At 37.6% G+C, this 19,760-nt stretch overlaps 1 protein-coding gene across 8 annotated transcripts in view; it reads left to right on the plus strand.

The window, feature by feature from the left end:
• The first annotated feature begins 9,464 nt into the window (after positions 1–9,464).
• The window catches only part of LOC127811298 (ubiquitin carboxyl-terminal hydrolase 25-like), an 81,224-nt gene continuing 70,928 nt past the window's right edge, over positions 9,465–19,760 (plus strand). For 7 of the 8 annotated variants that reach the window (XR_008025636.1, XR_008025634.1, XR_008025633.1 and 4 more), the window contains exons 1-4: positions 9,465–9,975; positions 10,081–10,549; positions 10,625–10,700; positions 10,797–10,889. Coding sequence is in view for 3 of the 8 variants with exons in the window: in XM_052351031.1 (XP_052206991.1) it covers positions 9,762–9,975; positions 10,081–10,549; positions 10,625–10,700; positions 10,797–10,889 (852 nt within the window). In the remaining 5 variants the exon portion in view is untranslated. The remainder of the gene's footprint in view (positions 9,976–10,080; positions 10,550–10,624; positions 10,701–10,796; positions 10,890–19,760) is intronic. The other variant, XM_052351033.1, reaches the window with a different exon arrangement.

Genomic DNA, 19,760 nt, shown 5'->3' on the forward strand with positions numbered 1-19,760 from the left:
TCAGGCTTCTTCTTCAGTGCCTTCCTAATTAAATCAACAGTGGCATCAAAATGATCAAGTCTAGTTATTCTGGCGTTGAAAAACTTCTTGATCTCCAATTTAGCATCAACTATCTGTAGCAAATAGAGAAAACAATAATAATTAAACAAACATATAGGATGTCTTACAGCCGATATGTTAAGAAAACATGCTGGTTAAAACCGAAATGTTAACAAATCAGCATTTCATGGTAGGCCCATGTCGACATACGTCGGTGGAGTATTTCAAAACATGACAAAATAAAGGAATATTATTCTAACCTTCTTTCTGGTCTTATTCTCGCTCATGTGAATGGCCTTCTTCGCCGCCTTCTCGCTTGTGTTCTTATCAAATGATGCATGTGAGCGAGCCATTTTCAGTAATACGGACCTGGGACAGTAATGAGGAATCACAACGAGAATACATAGCAGTTAGACAGATACACAAACGAACGAAACCAACATGGAAAAGGGAAAGGAAAGTCAAAGTACATGTGGTGCGCGGGAAAGGCATTGCTGTCCAAAGGATAAATAGTCAAATCGATGCAGACATTGGGAACTGCAAAGTAAATATTTGAAGCGAGAAAAAAAACAACAATATAAAACAAGTCTCATTGCATTATTAAGAGTAAATTTAAGCTATAAGATATAGCACCACTTTTGGTTTGTTTAAAGGAGATAGGAAAAACATATCGGTTATAATCGATATAACTTAACATATACTATTCCGGTTATGTTGTATCGAATATTGAACCAATATAACATAAGCGATCGATAACATCTACATGTGTTACCCAGGAAGGGCATTGTTGTCCAAAGGATGAAAGGTCATATCAGTGCATACATTGGGAACTGCAAAATAAATATTTTAAACAAAAAAACGCGTCTCATTGCATTATTAATAGTATTTTTGCGCGATAAGATAATGGTTATTTTCAGTTTGGTTGCACGACATTTAGTTTGTTTAAAGGATATGAGGGAAACTTATTGGCCATAAACCGATGTTCTGCTACGTTATATGGGTTCTCGGTTACAGAACCCATATAACATAATACCAAAAGGCGGGCAACCGAACCGCCGCAAATAACGATAAATAATCAGCCGAGGATTACACGACGTATTCAAACCAGTTAGGGAAGTGTAAGGAATTGAGGCAGGTTATGTCGGTTGTATCGGTCATAATTTGGATCGGTGCATAGATATTTCAAACGCATCAGTGTATACATATCGGTTAATTCAAAACCAATATTGAAATATTTAATCACCCAAAAACAATGTTGGAGGCATTAAGAGGACTCTGAAGCAGATATCGATTTCATATATCGGTTAACGATGGTTTAACCAAGATCCATCGTACATGTTAGTATCGGTGCGAATATCGACAGTTCGGGAGGATGGCAAATATGGTTTCTGTTGCCTTTAATATGTAAGCAAACGTATAAACAGTTCTCATTGCATTATTAATAGTAAATTTAACCGATAAGACATTCATTATATTTGAGGTTGCACCAGTGTCGGCCAATCAAACCGTCGTAAAAAGTATGGTTGTGTGTTTGACCGATATAATGGATTAAATGAGCTAGTATCGGATACGTTAGATAGGATAAAACCAATATTATTTTTATCAGTGAATAAACGTAACCGACTTCCTTTTAACAAATTGTTTCTTGTTTTCATGTCGGTTCAATTCGATACAATTGGCATGTGCTAGCCGAGATCATAATATGGGTGTATACATATCGGTTTAATTTGTTGTAATTGTGTTTTCATGTTGGTTCCAAACCGATATATTATATTATATATATTCATATTTTAATTCCATACCAGAGAAATATAACCGACAATGACAATAGAGAAATAACAAAGAAGAGAATGACAAAATGATAGGGAAACAATAACATTTACATTTACATTATTGTAATCAACTAATGAATTTACAATCATTTGATACATGTTCTAAAAATGGACAGAGGTTGATGTAATACATCAAATTTAAACCGATATCAATTAACCAACGTATCCTTACCCAACCGATTCTAGTACAGCACCAACAGACGAGATTGCCAACTTCACTTGCCAACAGGATGCAGGAAAATCTGAGCATGCTGAACTAAATAACTTAGCATGTTACCTGTATATCGGTACTGTTGTATCGGTTTCCAGCTTCATCTCTCTATGTCTCTGCACCGATATTACTTCCCAATCCGACATAACCTGTCTCAATTCCTGACACTTCCCTTGAGTGTCTACTCCCTCAGATAACCCTGACTCAATATTCTCGACCACATGACTCAATTCTTTCAGTACCCTAACTGGTTTGAATACGTCATGTAATCCTCACACAACGTATGCAAACCAATTAGGCAAGTGTAAGGAATTGAGCCATGTGGTCGAGGATATTCAGTCAGGGTTTTCTGAGGAAGAAGACACTCAAGGAAAGTGTAAGGAAATGAGCCAAGTTATATCGGTTGTTTGTTAAGGTCAGCAGTGCATTGGCTACATACCTAGAATATGAACTAGCAATAGGATGCGGGACAATCCAATATTTGAGCACCTCAAGGAAAGTGACATCTACTACTGGCCTTGGTATGGGATTATTACAAATGTTGAGAATGCAAAGCGTGCGAACCAAGAGAAGTGCAAAACAAAAGGCAAACCCACTGATCAATGGGTTTGCCTTTGTTTTGCACTTCTCTTGCATGACCCTCGTATGCTGCTGCTGTGGGTGCTTTTTGAATCCAATCTATACAGTATATATATATATATATAACATGGGAGTAGTGGGTGGAATAAATGAGCTAGTAAAGAAGGGATACCAAAAGTCGGCTAACCGAACGTTGGAATAAATAAGCTAGTAAATAAGGGATACCAGAAGTCGGGCAACGGAACGGTGGGTTCCGTACATAAAAAATAAATTCGGTTCACATAAAATTATGACCGATTCAAGTATACCTATATATCATTCGTTATATGATGTATATCGGTCACCATCAATCAGTTGACATAAAATTAAAACCGATACATGGTGTCGGTACATAAGATCGATGCGGCTACCATTATATCTGTTCCATTAGGTAATACACCGATTTGGTTAGCCGACATATCGGTTACTTGAAATAATTAGTACATAGATGACAATATATAATGATGTCGACAATATGTATCGATGACAAACCCAGATGATTTAACCGATATTGAATTAAAACGAGTCTTGGGCATTAAGTTAAACTTGACAAAGAGAACGTATTTTCAATCTTATAAAAATAAACTACCAAAATAAAAAACTGAAAATTGAATAAATAAGGCCAATTAGCACCAAAAGACAAAACGTTTTCTAGTTATTGCGATTATATCCAATCCGATCGGATAATTCACACTTCACACTAATGCGGACCTTGTATAGTCTGATCGGGCACAATATATAAGAATAGTCCGATCGGACTCTTTATGTGCAGTCTTTTTTTGTTGCACAGTAAATATGGCTCCCATTTAAATAGGCCACGTAGCGTGCCACCTGTTCAAAGGCACACGCCCGGGGAATCGATTTAGAGAGCAGGCCGAAATTGCAAGTAATTTCATAAAATCGGTACTTGTTGCCAAAATTGAAACGATTGGATATAAACGAAAAATCCGTTCAACGTTTGTATTTTTAGTGCTAATTGGCCGAATTAAAAAGAAAATATTACAATTATTATTAGTAATCCATCGACCTTGATGTGGTCCGTTCAGACTATATCGTGGTATTAAGTTCGATAGATGGAGTATGAATATTCATTCGGATTTTATCAGGGAATCAAGTTCGATCATATATTCCTGAAACGATTTTAGATGTGCTATCATATCCTAGTCTAATTTGATATTGTTTCATTAATGGAAACGATCCATACCACGCTAAAGTCCGATAGGATCAAAATCTCCTCCCGAACATACATAACGTGATATCGGTTCTAACGTAACGGGTACCGATTGGACTAACCAATTGTTTTTGGACAAAAAAGGCCATTCTCGCCCAATACATGAACAGTCGAACCGTTTCATTTGCATCTCTTCACTTCACATTCTGTCTTTATTATAATTGTGTTGTCTGACTGTCTTTTCCTCTATTAAATCGTTATTCCCAATTTGGTTCTCGTTCTTATTCCATATTACTGATAGGATGGCTAGCTCAATCAAGAAGCAGTCGAAGGCAGCTAAGAGCAAGAGCGCGAAGAAGACAGTTCATCAGGTCTGATTTCGGACTATTTCCTTTGTTTGCTGATGTTTTGACGAGATTGACAGCGAATAATTTGATATGAATACATACCACTGAGTTCGGGTTTGAGAAGATGAACTGAATCCAGAAAATATATGTTATAAACCAACGTATTTATAATATCAGCGGATGTGTTAGCATTTATCTGTCGCTAGATGAAGAAGGGGTAATGGTTTATGGCCATCATGTTCGGCGAAGATATGTTATAAACCGACGTACATAATACAGGTTGATAGGTTAACATACATCGGTGGCATATATATACACCACTGATATGGGGTAACCGATGGTTAGGGTTTAGCGTTTACTCCGTATGGATATGGGGTAACCGATATCGCTTATATTATATACTTGATCGGTTCCTTGTAACCGATAAAGATTGTATTGTTTGTTAACTTAATATTGTTTTTTATTTTTTTGTATAGAGGTTAGATGATAACTTGGAAATCAAGGAGTTTTTCCATGCTCGGATTACTAGACTCGATCATTTTAAGGAGACTGTTGAAGGCATTAGGGCGACATTGAGGCATAAGCCTGACCTTGAGGAACAGTTTAAGCCATCTTGTTTTGGACAGCTTGTATATGGAGTAGAGGGACTAACATGGAGCATTCAGTTAGTCCACAGTCTACTGTTAAGGCTGCTGAAGATAGCAAACAACAACGAGAAAGGCTCCTTGTGCTTCAGAATATGTGGGAAGGATGTAAAATTTGGGAGAGATGAGTTTGGTCTGATCACGAGGTTGAAGTTTGGAAACATCGAAGCATCAAAGAGGAAAATCAATGTGGAGGGGACTCCTGCACTATTTGCCAAATTCTTCCCCGACTGTAACATAAAGAAAGGGGTTTCAGAGGCTAAGTTAAGACAGATTTATATGCGGGATATTACTAGTGGTAAGGAGCAGTGTTCTGATGAAGATCGTCTCTTTATGTCATATCTGATGATTATAAATGAAATCAATTCCAAGTCCCATGTCACGAAGGTGGATATCAGATATTTTCACCTAGCCTTTGATTGGCCAGAGGTTAACAGGTTCCCCTGGGCAAACGACTCCTTCATCTCTACAACAGATAGTGCCAGACAAGGCATCTTGAATGGGTTCAGACAGAAGAACGATAACAAGACATACGACGTTGGAGGTTTCCCAATTACCTTACAGGTATATATCGATGTCAGTGGATCATCGATATGGATAAACCGATGCGAATATGATATCGGTTATACAATATCTCTTAGTTGATCGATATCGGTGGATCATCGTATCGATTATACCATATCGGTATCTGACTGATTAGAACCGACATGTCTTATTAGAACCGATATATGTAACCATATGTCTTATTCTAATATTTGTAGTATAAAGCAGTAGAAGACACATTATCTAATACTTATTTTCTTAATTTTGTATCATGTGCATATTTTTTATTTGAGGTCATGTCATATTTGGTTAAACTGGGAATTGTTAAAAGAATTGAATCAGGCCCTCAAGCTCCAAGGATGAAGAAATGGATACTTTCACCTAAAAAAATCAACCAAGAACAAATTTTGCAGGGGCGTTTATTTGATGATGGGGAAGTTATCCCCATTGTGCCAACAGAACAGGAGAGGAGGGAAGATTATTTTATTAAGCCATATGGTGTATTGGAAGAAGAAGAAGAAGTAAATAAAGGTGAAGGAGTCGGAGGGAGTGCAAATGTAATGGAGGTTGACTCAATAAACCAGGGAGGAAAGAGTGTTGAAGCGAAGGAAAAAATATATATAAAGAACTATTTAGATGGTTTAATGGAGAAAGTTCGAGAGGAAAGGAAGGAAGTCAGCAACGAGCTCGGTGAAGTGAGAAACGAGCTAAGGGAAGTGAAAAACGAGCTTGGTGCACTTAGGCACATGTTGAACCGAGATAAGGAAAAGAGCACCGACATAAAGAATATGTTTACTTTCATTTGCCAGCGATTGTCAATCAAGCCACCGGTACCTGAAGGGGAGGACGAGAGGAATGATCGTGAGGTGGAGGGGGATGGGGAGAGGAAAGATGTTGAAAGTGAGGTTTCGGTGGAGAAGGACAGGGAGGAGGAGACGACGGAAGGCGATGTTGCTGAGGCTGTGGCTGTGGTTGAGAAATTGATAGATGGGACACAAACAGAATCAATAAACCCGTTATTAGATGAAATAAAAGCAGATACTCCTATTAAGGAGACATTCCAGAGGACGGGTGTGCAAATGGGGCACAAAAGAAAAGCCATTGAATCAATTATGAATCCCCCCAAGGGAAATAAAGAGGAGGACTCGAGAGTAACATCATTCACCTCCAAACTCCCAAAGCTGAATCCCAAACCCACAGGTGCTCCAAGTGGTGATTGGGTGGAGGACTTACATAAATTTCTCAACGATCCAAATACAACAGCAATTATCAAAGCTTCCTGCTGTTATATGGATAAGGAATTTTTTGAGATCCTATAAAAAAAGACCAATGGCTCCGATCTGATGTAAGTCATTAGCTAACTATATATGTTCTATTGTGTATGACATCGGGTTATAATTATCTGTTAAGAGCCTATATTTACCTACATATATCCTTTGCTGTATAGCTACGTCGGATACACTTTATCGGTTATATGTTAATTAGTCAGTTTCCTACATCCGTCTTGAACCGATATATATAGCCGATATATATACATTGTCATGTATCGATTTCGTATGTAAGTTACGAATCGATATTTATAACCGTGTTTGCTTATGATATTTTTGGTTTAAATATTTGCAGCACATGGATAGCTACGTGTACATGTTGAATAAAAGAATGAAACAATCAAAGACAACCAATACAAAATTAGCATTGGTTCCAAGCACATTTAGTGTAAGTGTCGTAACCATATATATTATCTAGACTGGAATTTACTTCCCAAAATAACAAAGCATTTGTGATTTTGACTGCACACAACAATTATTGAAGAGTGCATGGGATCAGTTGAAGGCAGGAAAGTGGGGAAACTTCACGGAGCATGATATTCCTTGCCAATATTTTTGGGGAGAGAACAGACACCAACGGATTCTTAAATGTTGAGGCCGTGCTATGCCTTGCAAATGTAGATGATAAACATTGGATTTTGGTAGCATTGGAATTCGCGGTTCAATGTGTTCATATATATACCTCGACCACAGCAAAAAACTACAAAACTAAGTTCGAGTATCTTGTACATATGGTTCCAAAGCTTCTAAGAGATTGTAATTATGACGTCTTAACACCTGGATTTAAGTTGAAGCCTAAATGGGACTTCAAGGTTCAAAAAAGTCCTCAGCAAATTGGGTAAGGTTAAGGTTAAAGTTATTCAGCACATTGTTTATTTGAAGTTTTTGGATTATGATGGATATGGCCCCGTTTGTTGCAGCTTAATTAAAGAAATTATAGCTTATAACTTCTTAGATTATAGCTTCTAAAATTTAGAATAAGTTGTGAACCTATTTGCTGCAGCTTCTTAGAAGTTGTAGTTAAGTAGTTGTGGTGTTTGATACCATAAGCTGTAAAATAACTTATTTTTGTATAATTGTCCATAATACCCTTAGTAGTTATAAAATGATAATTTAAAAATTAATTAGTGTATATGTATAAGTTTCAAGTATTATAAAAAAATTAATTAAATTATAGAGAGATAGGAAGATGACGAGAGAGAAGAAGAGATTTGAAAATGGAGATGGCGGTGGAAAAGAAAAACCCATGATTGCGTAGACAAGAGGGCTAATTCTTTGCTAAAAATAAGGGCAAAATTGTCATAAAAATGTAATTATTTAAGCAGAAGTTGTAAAAGCTGGAGTACCCCAGCTTTGAAAAAGCCAGCTTCTACCCCTTCTAAAAGCTAGTAGAAGCTATAAGTTAGAATTCTATAAGCTAAAACAAACACTACATCCTAACTTTTTTGAAGCTAGAAGTTAGAAGTTACAGCTTTTAAGCTACAACAAACAGGGCCTGTAAATGTTATTTGCTTACAATTGACAGGGGTGGTGATTGTGGGATATTTGTTCTCAAATGGATGGAACTCATGGCCCACAATGTCTCAATAAACGAGATGACCCAGGAGCATGCTGAACTTTACAGGTCTCATATGGCTGTGGATCTTTATGCTTTTGCAGTATTGGATGCACTAGATTTTGCAGCCGACCTTGATAAAGAATATGAAAAAGCTCCCAAAGATCCCAAGAAGAGAAAGGAAAACTAAACTATTGTAATGTATATATAATCTTAGTAATATTGTAAATTATATCGTACCAATATATATGTTTTAACTGTTAATATGTCCTCATTAATGTCCATTAGTTTGACATCTTTCTATTAGAGGAAATGGATCGGTTACAGGTGTCATAATTATATCGATTCTGATTCATCGGATATAAACCGATACTATTTGACCGAGATGTCGACTTCCTCAGTATTAATCGGTTAACACACATCGGTTAGTTAACCGATATGAATTCATCGATATTGTTTTCCCCATAACTAATTTCTTAACTTTCAAAATTATTGGATTACAGCAAGTTTGGCGACCTGTGAGACATCCTTTATATGTGATATCATTGGTTTTGCAAGGTATTATCAGTTTCTAAATGTCGGTTGTAAGAGGTCATATCGGTTAATATATATCAGTTAACATAATACCTCAACCGATAATGAAACCGATATATCATTTTCATGATGCTTCTGTGTTTAAACCTATATCGATTGAAATATATCATGACGTAAATTGCCGATATATCAACCAATATATGTCAAAACTAGCGAAATGCATATTTTTCACTCATAAATTTGGAAAAGAGGAAAATTATCTTGTCAAAGATTGGAAAATAACTAAATACCTAGATCGAGAGAAGCCATTTGATGTGCGAGCGCAACAACGCTTAAGGAATAAGAACAACGGGCGCGAATAAGACGCTTGATGAAGAAGTAACAACACTTTAGCAAGTAAATAACAACAACAATGGTTTTGAGAAAGACGAGCGTGAGAGATTGACGGCGATCGAGTCAGAATATGAGTGACAAAAGAGAGGGAGGGAGGGAGAAGACCATCCCTAAGAGACATGATCTTATAACGGGGTTATTAAAAGTGGGGGCATTTTTGTCCATTCAACTTATAAAAGTCCTAATTTTGCAAAGATTTTTAAAGTGTCATATTTTTCCATATTTTAGTAACGGGTCCAGTTTTGAAAATTTCCCCGAAACACCCTGTTTTGCCTGGGCAAAAACTGCTTCAACCGCTGTCTCCTTCCCGAATTGAAGTGTTCTGCTTAAACGAACACCAACCCATCTCACCATCGCAAAACCCCGGCGATCGACGGCGACGGCCACTCCTTGACCTGTTGAAGCTCAAAAACACCACCGCCTTATCTTTGCAAGGGAAAATTTACATCTGCGCAGACCATATAGCAGATAGAGGGAGACGATGCCATTCTCCTCCTGCTGGTGGCGGAGGTTGTCGTCTTCCAATGGTGCGTCTCCAGCGGTCGAATGGCGGTCCTCGTCGGAAGAAGGCGATCGTTAATGGCCCTGCAAATGCGGTGGCAGCCGAGCCTCCTCCTGCTCCACCAAAAGCGCAAGAACGGTCCTCCCCTAGGGTTAAGGAACCTCGGCAACACCTGCTATCTTAACAGCGTCCTCCAGTGCCTCACCTACACTCCTCCCCTCGCTTATTTCTGTCTCACTCACCAACACTCCTCCTCTTGTACTGCTTCTCGTTCACTCTCTCCTCAATTCCAAATCGTTCGAAACATTTTCCCCAAATATTTTCTCTTTCTATATTGGCTGATTCGGTTTTTCTTCTCTGCAGGTGATTCCGCTGATAGGAAGCGGGAGTGCCCTTTTTGTATACTGGAGAAGCAAATTGCGAGGTCATTGAGTGTTGATCTAACCCTAGATACGCCTGCCAAGATGAGCAGCTGCCTCAGGATTTTCGCGGAGCATTTCCGGTTTGGGCGCCAGGAGGACGCGCACGAGTTCCTTAGGTATGTAATCGATGCTTGCCACAACACCTGCCTCCGCCTCAAGAAGCTGCAGCAGCAGCGCCGCAAGGGTGGCGCCGGTGAGAGTTTCGTCGGCAGCACGGTGGTCAAGGAGATTTTTGGGGGTGCTCTTCAGAGTCAGGTGAAGTGTCTCTCATGCGGAGCAGAGTCCAATAAGGTCGACGAGATAATGGATATAAGCCTGGATGTGTTGCATAGCAGTTCTCTCAAAGAGTCTCTGCAGAAGTTTTTTCAGGCTGAGATTTTGGATGGCAACAATAAATACAAGTGTGACAAGTAACTGACTAATCTCTCTCCTTACATCCATCCATTTCTATCTTCATGTATTTGATTGCGAGCGTTCTTGTTCAGCTGTAAGAAATTGGTGGCAGCAAGGAAACAGTTGTCTTTATTTCAGGCACCAAATGTCCTTGTAATCCAACTAAAGGTTTGTTACTGTGTTTCTATTGTATCATCATGATTATTAGTACCACCATCATGGATTGAAACTAATGACAATGGTTTCCTGTGTTCGGCTGCATAGAGGTTTGAGGGCATATTTGGTGGGAAGATTGACAAGGTTATTGCATTCGAGGAAGTTCTTCTGCTTTCAAGCTACATGTGCAAAGGCAGCCAGGTGTGTATTTCAGTTCATCCAATGGGAATTAGTTAGCCATACAGTTACATAGGTTAGATTCGTTTGCTTTGCTTGATTTTGTCTCAAACCTTTGTATAAAGGACACACGAAATAATTGAGAGTCTATCCGATCCCACCTCTTTGGTTTGCTTTTATTTTTGGGCCTCAAAATGGCAAGACTGATGATTGTGGCTTATCTATACCTGAAATTTGATTTTTTGAGTCTTTTTTGTATGAAAAACAAGGTAAATTACAAAAAAGAACTTTTTATTGTGTTTTCAAATTTACAATAATTATCATCATCATTAGGGGTGAGCAAGAAAAAAAACAAATTGCTTAAACTAACTGTTGTTAAATTATTAACTACTATTTGATCTAAAAGTTTAAATTAATAGATAAAGGGTTAACTTTATTTTTTATTATTATTTTTACTCTCAACGTGCTCCCTCACATATGGCCATACTGTGCAAAATCAAGATCTAAAGACGCCAAGAAACCAGATATCATGTTGACAGAGAAAAGAAGGAAATGAATAACTTCTTTTTATTCATCAAACTGGTAAAGAGACACTATCAAGCCTATTTACATTATATACAACTTAACCTTGATCCTCTACAACCGATCTCATTTTATATACATACTACCACTATATAAATATAAGCATTTAGCTATTTTGCTCTGCCTACTACACTGCTCTGCCTAATATAACCAAGAGCCCCCCCTCAAGTTGGAGATTGTGGAGAACACAAGCCCAACTTGGCAACCATAGAATGATGATGAACTGCAGTCAAAGGTTTAGTGAATAAATCTGCCAGCTGCAAATGAGAGGGAACAAACTGAGGAGCAATAAAGCCTCGTTTAAGATGATCACGTACAAGATGACAATCGATATCAAGATGCTTCGTACGTTCATGGAAAACAGGGTTAGCAGCAATATGTAAGGCAGCTTTGTTGTCACAATGAAGAGGAATAGGCAGAGGGATAGAAATACCAAAATCCTTGAGAATATTAGAAATCCAAACAAGTTCACAAGTAGTAGAGGCCATACTTCGATATTCAGCCTCGGCAGAGGATCTTGAGACGGTAGGTTGCTTCTTAGTTTTCCAAGAAATCAAAGCACCACCAAGGAAAACACAAAAACCTGTTAAAGACCGACGTGTAAACTTACAAGTGGCCCAATCAGCATCACAATAGGCTGAAAGAGAAAGTTCAGCTGTAAATGGATAAAAAAGGCCATGAGATGCTGTACCTTTAAGATATTTAACAACCTGAAGAGCAGCATCAAAATGAGGCTGACAAGGAGAGGACATAAATTGGCTAAGATGCTGCACTGCATGACTGATATCAGGCTGGGTAAGATTGACATATAACAATCGGCCAATTAATCTTCTGTACTGATCAGGGTTGGAAAGAGGTGGTCCCTGATTTGGTTCCAAAACCAGACCCTTAGACATAGGGAAGGAGGAACTCTTAGAATCTTGCAAGCCGGTTTCTAGAATAAGGTCCTTAATAAACTTGTGTTGTGACAAAAACGTTCCACTAGAGGACCTAGCAACCTCTAACCCAAGAAAATATTTGAGATAACCAAGATCCTTAATAGTAAACTTGGCATCAAGGGCAGCCTTTGTAGAATCAATAACATCAATATTGTCTCCAGCAATAAGAATATCATCAACATAGACCAAAAGAGTCACAAAATGAGAACTGGTCTTGTGGGTAAACAAACAGTGATCATAGGGAGACTGAACAAACCCTAACTGAATTAGAAAACCACTGAATTCCAAGTTCCATTGACGTGAGGCCTGTTTTAAGCCATAGAGAGACCGTTTCAGCAAACATACTTTACCCGAATCCACAGAATAACCAGCAGGTGGGGTCATGTACACTTCCTCATCTAGATGACCATGAAGAAAGGCATTATTGATGTCAATTTGATAGATAGGCCAATTTCTAGAAGTAGCAACAGCTATGAATAATCTAACAGTAACCAATTTTGCCACAGGAGAAAACCTATCCTTGTAATCAAGACCCTCTATTTGATTATATCCTTTGGCTACCAAACGTGCCTTGTATCTATCAACCTCACCATTAGGCTTATACTTCACACGATACACCCATTTAGAACCAATAGGCTTCTTACCCTTAGGTAAATCAACAATTTCCCATGTATGATTAAGTTCCAAAGCCTGCAACTCATTCTCCATTGCGGTAACCCAATTATGATCTTGAGAGGCTTGATGAAAGTTACAAGGCTCGGGAGTGGAAGAAATATTATTTAAGAAAGAAGCATGAGTAGAAGAAAAGAAAAATGAGTCAGAAATGTTACCTGATGACGTAGAAGTAGCAGCAGTGACAGGTGAAGCTTGAACCAAACTGACAAAGTCATTAAGCCAAATAGGCCTTTGTGGAACACGGGTACTCCGGCGAGGATTAAGTAAAGGTGAGATTTGGTTTTGAGAAGTAGCTATTGGTGAACTTGGAGAAGTAGAAGATATATCAAAGGTCCTATCAGCCAAAGGAGATGAAGTAGATACAGGTGCAGAAACAAAATCTTGGGTAGGCAGGCTGATAGGAACTTGAGGTAATGGTGTGTTAATGGAAAGTTCAGTAGAAACATTATCTTGAAAAGGAAAAGTGGATTCAAAGAAGGTAACGTCCCTGCTAACAAAAATTTTCTTAGCTGAAAGATCAAACAGCTTGTATCCTTTTTGACAGTAAGAGTAGCCAATAAAGACAGATTTAATGGCTCTTGGAGAAAATTTATCTTTGTGAGGAAAGGTATTTGTGGCATAACAGAGACATCCAAATGTTCTCAATGAGGTATAATCAGGGTGTTTATGAAATAGGCGAAAATAAGGAGTTTCCCATTTGAGAATGGAAAGAGGCATTCGGTTAATGAGATAGGTGGCTGTCAATACACATTCGGACCAAAATGATTTAGGTAAATGAGAATGTAACTGTAAAGCTCTGGCCACTTCAAGCAAATGTCTATGTTTACGCTCAACAACTCCATTTTGTTGAGGGGTATATGTACATGTTCGTTGGTGAAAAATACCTTTGGATTGCAAAAAGGTAGAGACTGAATGATTGACAAATTCAGATCCATTGTCAGTTCGAATTGTCTTGACTGGAGTTTGGAATTGGTTTTCAACTAGCCGAAGAAAGGCTTGAAGAAGAGAAAGACTTTGACTCTTATGTTGAGCCATATATGTCCAAGTAGCTTTGGAATAATCATCCACAATAGTAAGGAAAAATTTTGCTCCAGTCAAAGAAGGGATTGAATATGGCCCCCAAAAATCAACATGTAAAAGTTCCAAAGGACTAGTGACTTTAGGTTCATGAATAGGAAATGGCAATCTAGTTTGCTTTGCCAAGGGACAAGTTTCACAATAATAAGTTTCACTAAACAAATGCCTCAATACTGGTATATGTTTCAAGTTTCTAACAGGCATATGCCCCAATCTATTATGCCACAAACTAGAATTAGAAATTGCAGCAAAAGAAGTATTTTGATATTGCAAAGTAATAGGAACAGTACAAGAAGAGATATCAGCAGTTGCAGTTTTATTCTTGGAAAGGAAAGAATCAGATATAAAACGTAAATTGAGAGACTTTAGCTGGGAAAAGAATTTGGTAATAGTGTCCACATGAAAACTTGACTTGTCCAGCTTGTACAATCTCCCTTCAACCTTGCCCATAGCCAACACTTCATGCGTCTTCAGGTCCTGAATAAAGCAGCCCATAGGAAGAAAGGTTACTAGCAGTTGATGATCAAAAAGCAACTTGCTAACTGACAAGAGATTAAATTGAAATGAAGGTATGAACAAAACGTCCTGAAGCTCAATAGCAGGATTTAAACAAACTGATCCTGCTTGTGAAACAAAAGTGGTTGTGTTATTTGGCAAGTGAATTGAAACACGGTGTGATAAGATATGTAGGGAACGAAACGACCTTTTATGATAGGTAATGTGGTCAGTGGCACCACTATCAAGTATCCATGTACCTTCATCAAGCATACCAAAATAACAAGAATTGATATAATTTGGGTTACCAGCAAAGTCAATCAAGGCTGTGTTAAGACTGGCATTTCCAGCTCCAGGAGTTTGCTTGAGCATTTTGAGAAGAGCAGCTGCAATCGAACTCCCCAAGTCTTGATTCGCTATTATTGCTGCATCAAGTGGTGTTTCTAAAACTGAATCAACTTGATTTGTAACATTTGCAACTATCCTTTGTGTTGAATCCTTATTTATCCTCTCCTTATACCAGTCAGGATATCCAACTAATTTGAAGCAGGATTCCTTCAAATGTCCATTCTTTTTGCAATACTCACAAAAACCCTTATTCTTAAACTTCTTCGAATCCTTTCTATTATTCACATTCTGCTTAGAAAATAATGCAGCTCCATCATTTGTTTCATTTAGAGCTGAAGTTACCTGCCTTTGTGACTCTACTCTTAAAATCATCGAGTAAGCCTTGTTAACACTCGGCAGTGGTTCAAGCAATAAAATTTGGCTTCTCACCTGATCATAACCATCATGTAGTCCCATAAGAAACTGCATCAACTTATTTTCTTCAGCAAACTCTGTTACGGCCTTAGAGGCACCACAACTACAATTTGGTAATGGCCTAACTGCCGCTAACTCATCCCACAATCGTTTCAACTGAGTGTAGTACACGGACACAGAAAAATTTTCTTGACTAACGGAACTAATCCGACGTTGGAGCTGGTATACAAGAGCTCCATTACTCTCCCCAAATCTCTCCTCTAATTCAGACCAAAGTTGTCTAGAATTCGTAGTGTATATAAAAGCATCTACGAGTTCCTTAGAAATGGAATTTAACAACCAAGAAGTGACCATGTAGTCACATCTTTTCCAAATGTGAAACTCCTCGCTATTCTCATTCGGAACTGAAATTTCACCATTTATAAACCCTAGTTTATTCTTAGCTCCTAGGGCAATTTGAATCCCCCTACTCCAAGATCTATAATTGAGTCCAGTTAATGGAGCAGAAACTAGGATCATACCTGGATGATCCGAAGGATGCAGTTGCAGCGGATCCCTTGTTGCTGTGTTATTTCCGATCGAAGCCATAAGCAACTGATTCAACGAAGAAAAATGGAATCGAGAACTTACGATTGCTCCGACAATTAATCCGACAATACTGATGAAAATTCAGCCTTCAGATCAGATAAACTCCACGGATCTCCGCTCTGATACCATGTGCAAAATCAAGATCTAAAGACGCCAAGAAACCAGATATCATGTTGACAGAGAAAAGAAGGAAATGAATAACTTCTTTTTATTCATCAAACTGGTGATGGTTGCCGACGATCGCTGGTGGCAGCGGTTGTGGTTGGTTTAGGCTGCTAATTGAATAAAATATCATAAAATAATTTTTCTTAAAATTCTAAAGTAAACGCGTTTTCTAGTTTTCTATTTTGAGAAACAGTTTTTCAGAATAAGACAAACAATGCGTTTTCAGCAATCTCAAAATAGACACTCAAAACATAAAATTGAAAATAAATTCAAACTCAAAACTAACAATTGAAGCACGAAGAGAACATCACCTAAGTTTTTTATTGTTTAAATTTTCTATTTAGACATAAAACTATGAATTTTAATTGATTAAGGTGACAAATTCTCAATTTTGGTTTAATGATTTGGAGTAAAGCCTTTGAAATAATCAAAATGCCATCAACTATCTTACCTCCCTCTCAGCCACACAAATTAGTAACTTGGGTGGGTTAGTTTGTTAGTTTTTGCTAATTGTTATAGTTGACATCACCTAAATCTGCCCAAACTGCTAAAGCTATTGTTTGGGCGGTTTCAAATATATGGTGGTTTCATATGGTTTGGAAGAGGGGAAAATTGCTAATGGGGGTTTGGTTTGAAAAACACTTTTTGAGCTGCCCAAACTGACCATTGCACACCCCTAATCATCGTCAATTGTACCTTATTCTAACCAAGTTAGGCTAGGTGGCATGACATTCATACTTTTAAAAGTCAACAATACAAATTCATGAAAAGGAATAATGTGGCAAAATCTTATGCTAAATGCCCTTTCTGACACAACCCTCTAATGGAGGAATGATGAGATAAAGTTCAAATACCATCTTTGTATTAAAAAATTTCGTTAGATTGGGGTGAATGAAGATAATTGATATGTTGGTTGCTGTAGAAGAAATCAATCTAATTCTTTATGTATCGAAAATTTGATACAAAAGCTTTCTTATAAACATACACTCTTGGACCCTAAAGACTCCTACTTCAATACTACTCCTTAATATCTCTCCTAATTTGTAGGAAGAGATCAAATTACAAAATACAATAAAATAGAAAATAAGAAATTGATAATACACATGGATAAATACTAAGAGAAGATAGAGATAAAAGTTTCCATTTGATAGGACTCTCAGGAATCTGCTATCGCCAACACTCCCCTTCAAGCTGGGGAATGTATATCACTCATCCCTAGCTTGGATACTAGGTCTTCAAATTGTGCGATAGGCAATTTTTTTGTTAGTATATCAGCCACTTGACACCTTGATTGTAAGGCCCGCTTCCAAATACTGGAAATAAGGTTATTACAGAGATGATATAGAACAAAACTAAACTCAACTCATTTCATTTCTAGCAGCGAAAATTTAAATAAGATTTAATTACATTCCCAACATCTCATAACTCTAGGCTCGATGGCCATACAAAATAATAAGAGGCTCAAATGCCCATAACATAACAAATTCTCATTGTTACAAACCTCACCAAATTATTAACTAGGATCTTTAAAGGTAGGACGCGTCTCCGTACACCATTATCCCTGGCCTACAGTCCTACTGGACTCGCCCCCAATAACCACATTTCCTTTACTTGGAATGACAAAGAAGATCAAGTGAGCCACAAAGCTCAGCAAGTTCGAGAAGCAAGGAATAATAGATAGGATCCAAGAACACGATGACATCAAGAAGAGTAATCAAGAACTCCACAATTATATACAAGATTCATAATTCATGAATTTATCAATTCAACGTAATATATATCATGTCACCATGTATCACTATGCTAATTTGCATAAAATTCTAATATCATTATCAATTCTCACAGGCTCGCAAGCCATCAATCAATACATGTAAGAGTGCATCATTTCATAAAATCTCACAATAAGTATGGAGCCAACCTGCCGGGTTATGGCCACCTCGTCCCGCGCCAGGTGTTCTAGGGTACCCTTTCTCCCTCCGCGCAAAATAATAGGTGCGCAAAACATATATATATGTAACATGTACATGTATGTATCATGTATGCATTTGCCAACCACATGTATTTAAATTCTGGTTTCTCAATATTCATACTTTCGACACCATTTACCCATATCGGGTATTTTACCATCATCAGATAATTCATCATATCTTACTTTATAACATTTTTCACGTTTAAGATGTAAATTATAACCTAGAAGTAATTTTGGGAGATGTTATTTAAGGTTAAAGCTTGATTCAGTATTTGAGGGGTATTAGAGATTTAATATGTTATTTTTCCCTTCTTATAATTTCGTTGAATTCATTTAACTCGTTCCAGTATACAACTACTTGCATTTATGCTCATATCTCAATCATAAGAGAGAATGGCAACCCAAAAAGAATTTTCTCTCACAAGCTATTGCCATACTTATACATATTTTGTGCCCATCTCACAATACTTGATAGTTGTTCACGCATATCAAAGTAGTTTTGTTCAAATGAAAACCAAACTACCTCCATTCTTATTATACATACGAGGAGTTTAAAAATATTTAAAAGAATCTCCTAAAGTGAATTTCGAAATTCGTTTTGAAATTTTCGGTCAAAATAAATCTAAACTTTTTCTAAGGCAAATGACCAACTAGAACATATTTTTATAAATGTCTTCATTTTAAAAAACTAACTCCCGGTATTTTGATAACTAGCATTCATTGTTGTAAGAATAATTTTTAATGAATTTTTCAAGAAACGGAAACTATGTATTTTGAGGATGGTAAAATTACAGATTCGTGAATTTGTACTAAAACCAAAATTCTATCTTTTTATTGTTATGGATTTTGATTTTGTTGATATTTTTATTGAATCCAAATGGGGGGTACTTTCTTATTTACATTTATGTATTAAAATAAATGAAAGGTAAAATATAAATTAAGGAAAATGTGAACATTTAAATGTAAATGGATGAGGAGTGAGCAGAGAGCTCGCATTTAAAGGCTTATGGGAAGAACTTGGGACGAGCTCGAGGTCATGAGTTCGCGGCTTACGGAGGGAGCTCGCGAAAGGGACAAGCGGAAAGAGCTCGGAACGAGCTCGAGGTCATGAGCTAAAAAAGAGTTCGCTGAACGAGCTCGCGGTCAAAGGGTTGGGCAAGAGCTTGCTGGACGAGCTCGCGCCAAGAGCTTGAGGTCAGGCGCGCGGCAAGAGCTTGCGACCAAGAGCTTGAGAAATGGGCTCGCGGAAAAGACAAGCAGAAAGAGCTCGGAACGAGCTCACTAGAACATCAATGAATCTAAACGTGTATATATATATATATATATAACTGGGTTTGCAGAACAGAGCATGGGCATTCGAACGACTGTTTAAGCATGAGTATATGGTGGATTGGTTAGGCAGGTCATGGCTCGAATAAGCTTTACAAATCAGTGAGGGGTAACAGCTCGTTACGCATGTATGTAAATGTGTATTTATAAGTGAGTCTCATATATAGGTGAACATTATATATATTCTTAGTTGAGCTTTTGCTGTTGATGTGAGACCTCTGAATACCTCAATGAAATCATTCAAATGAGTGGCAGATGACTTAGCATTTTACATTCCGACATAACACACACAACTATAAGAGGCATTTGGAACAG

The sequence above is a fragment of the Diospyros lotus genome, chromosome 10 (assembly GCF_014633365.1).
Source record: "Diospyros lotus cultivar Yz01 chromosome 10, ASM1463336v1, whole genome shotgun sequence".
NCBI classification, from domain to species: domain Eukaryota; kingdom Viridiplantae; phylum Streptophyta; class Magnoliopsida; order Ericales; family Ebenaceae; genus Diospyros; species Diospyros lotus.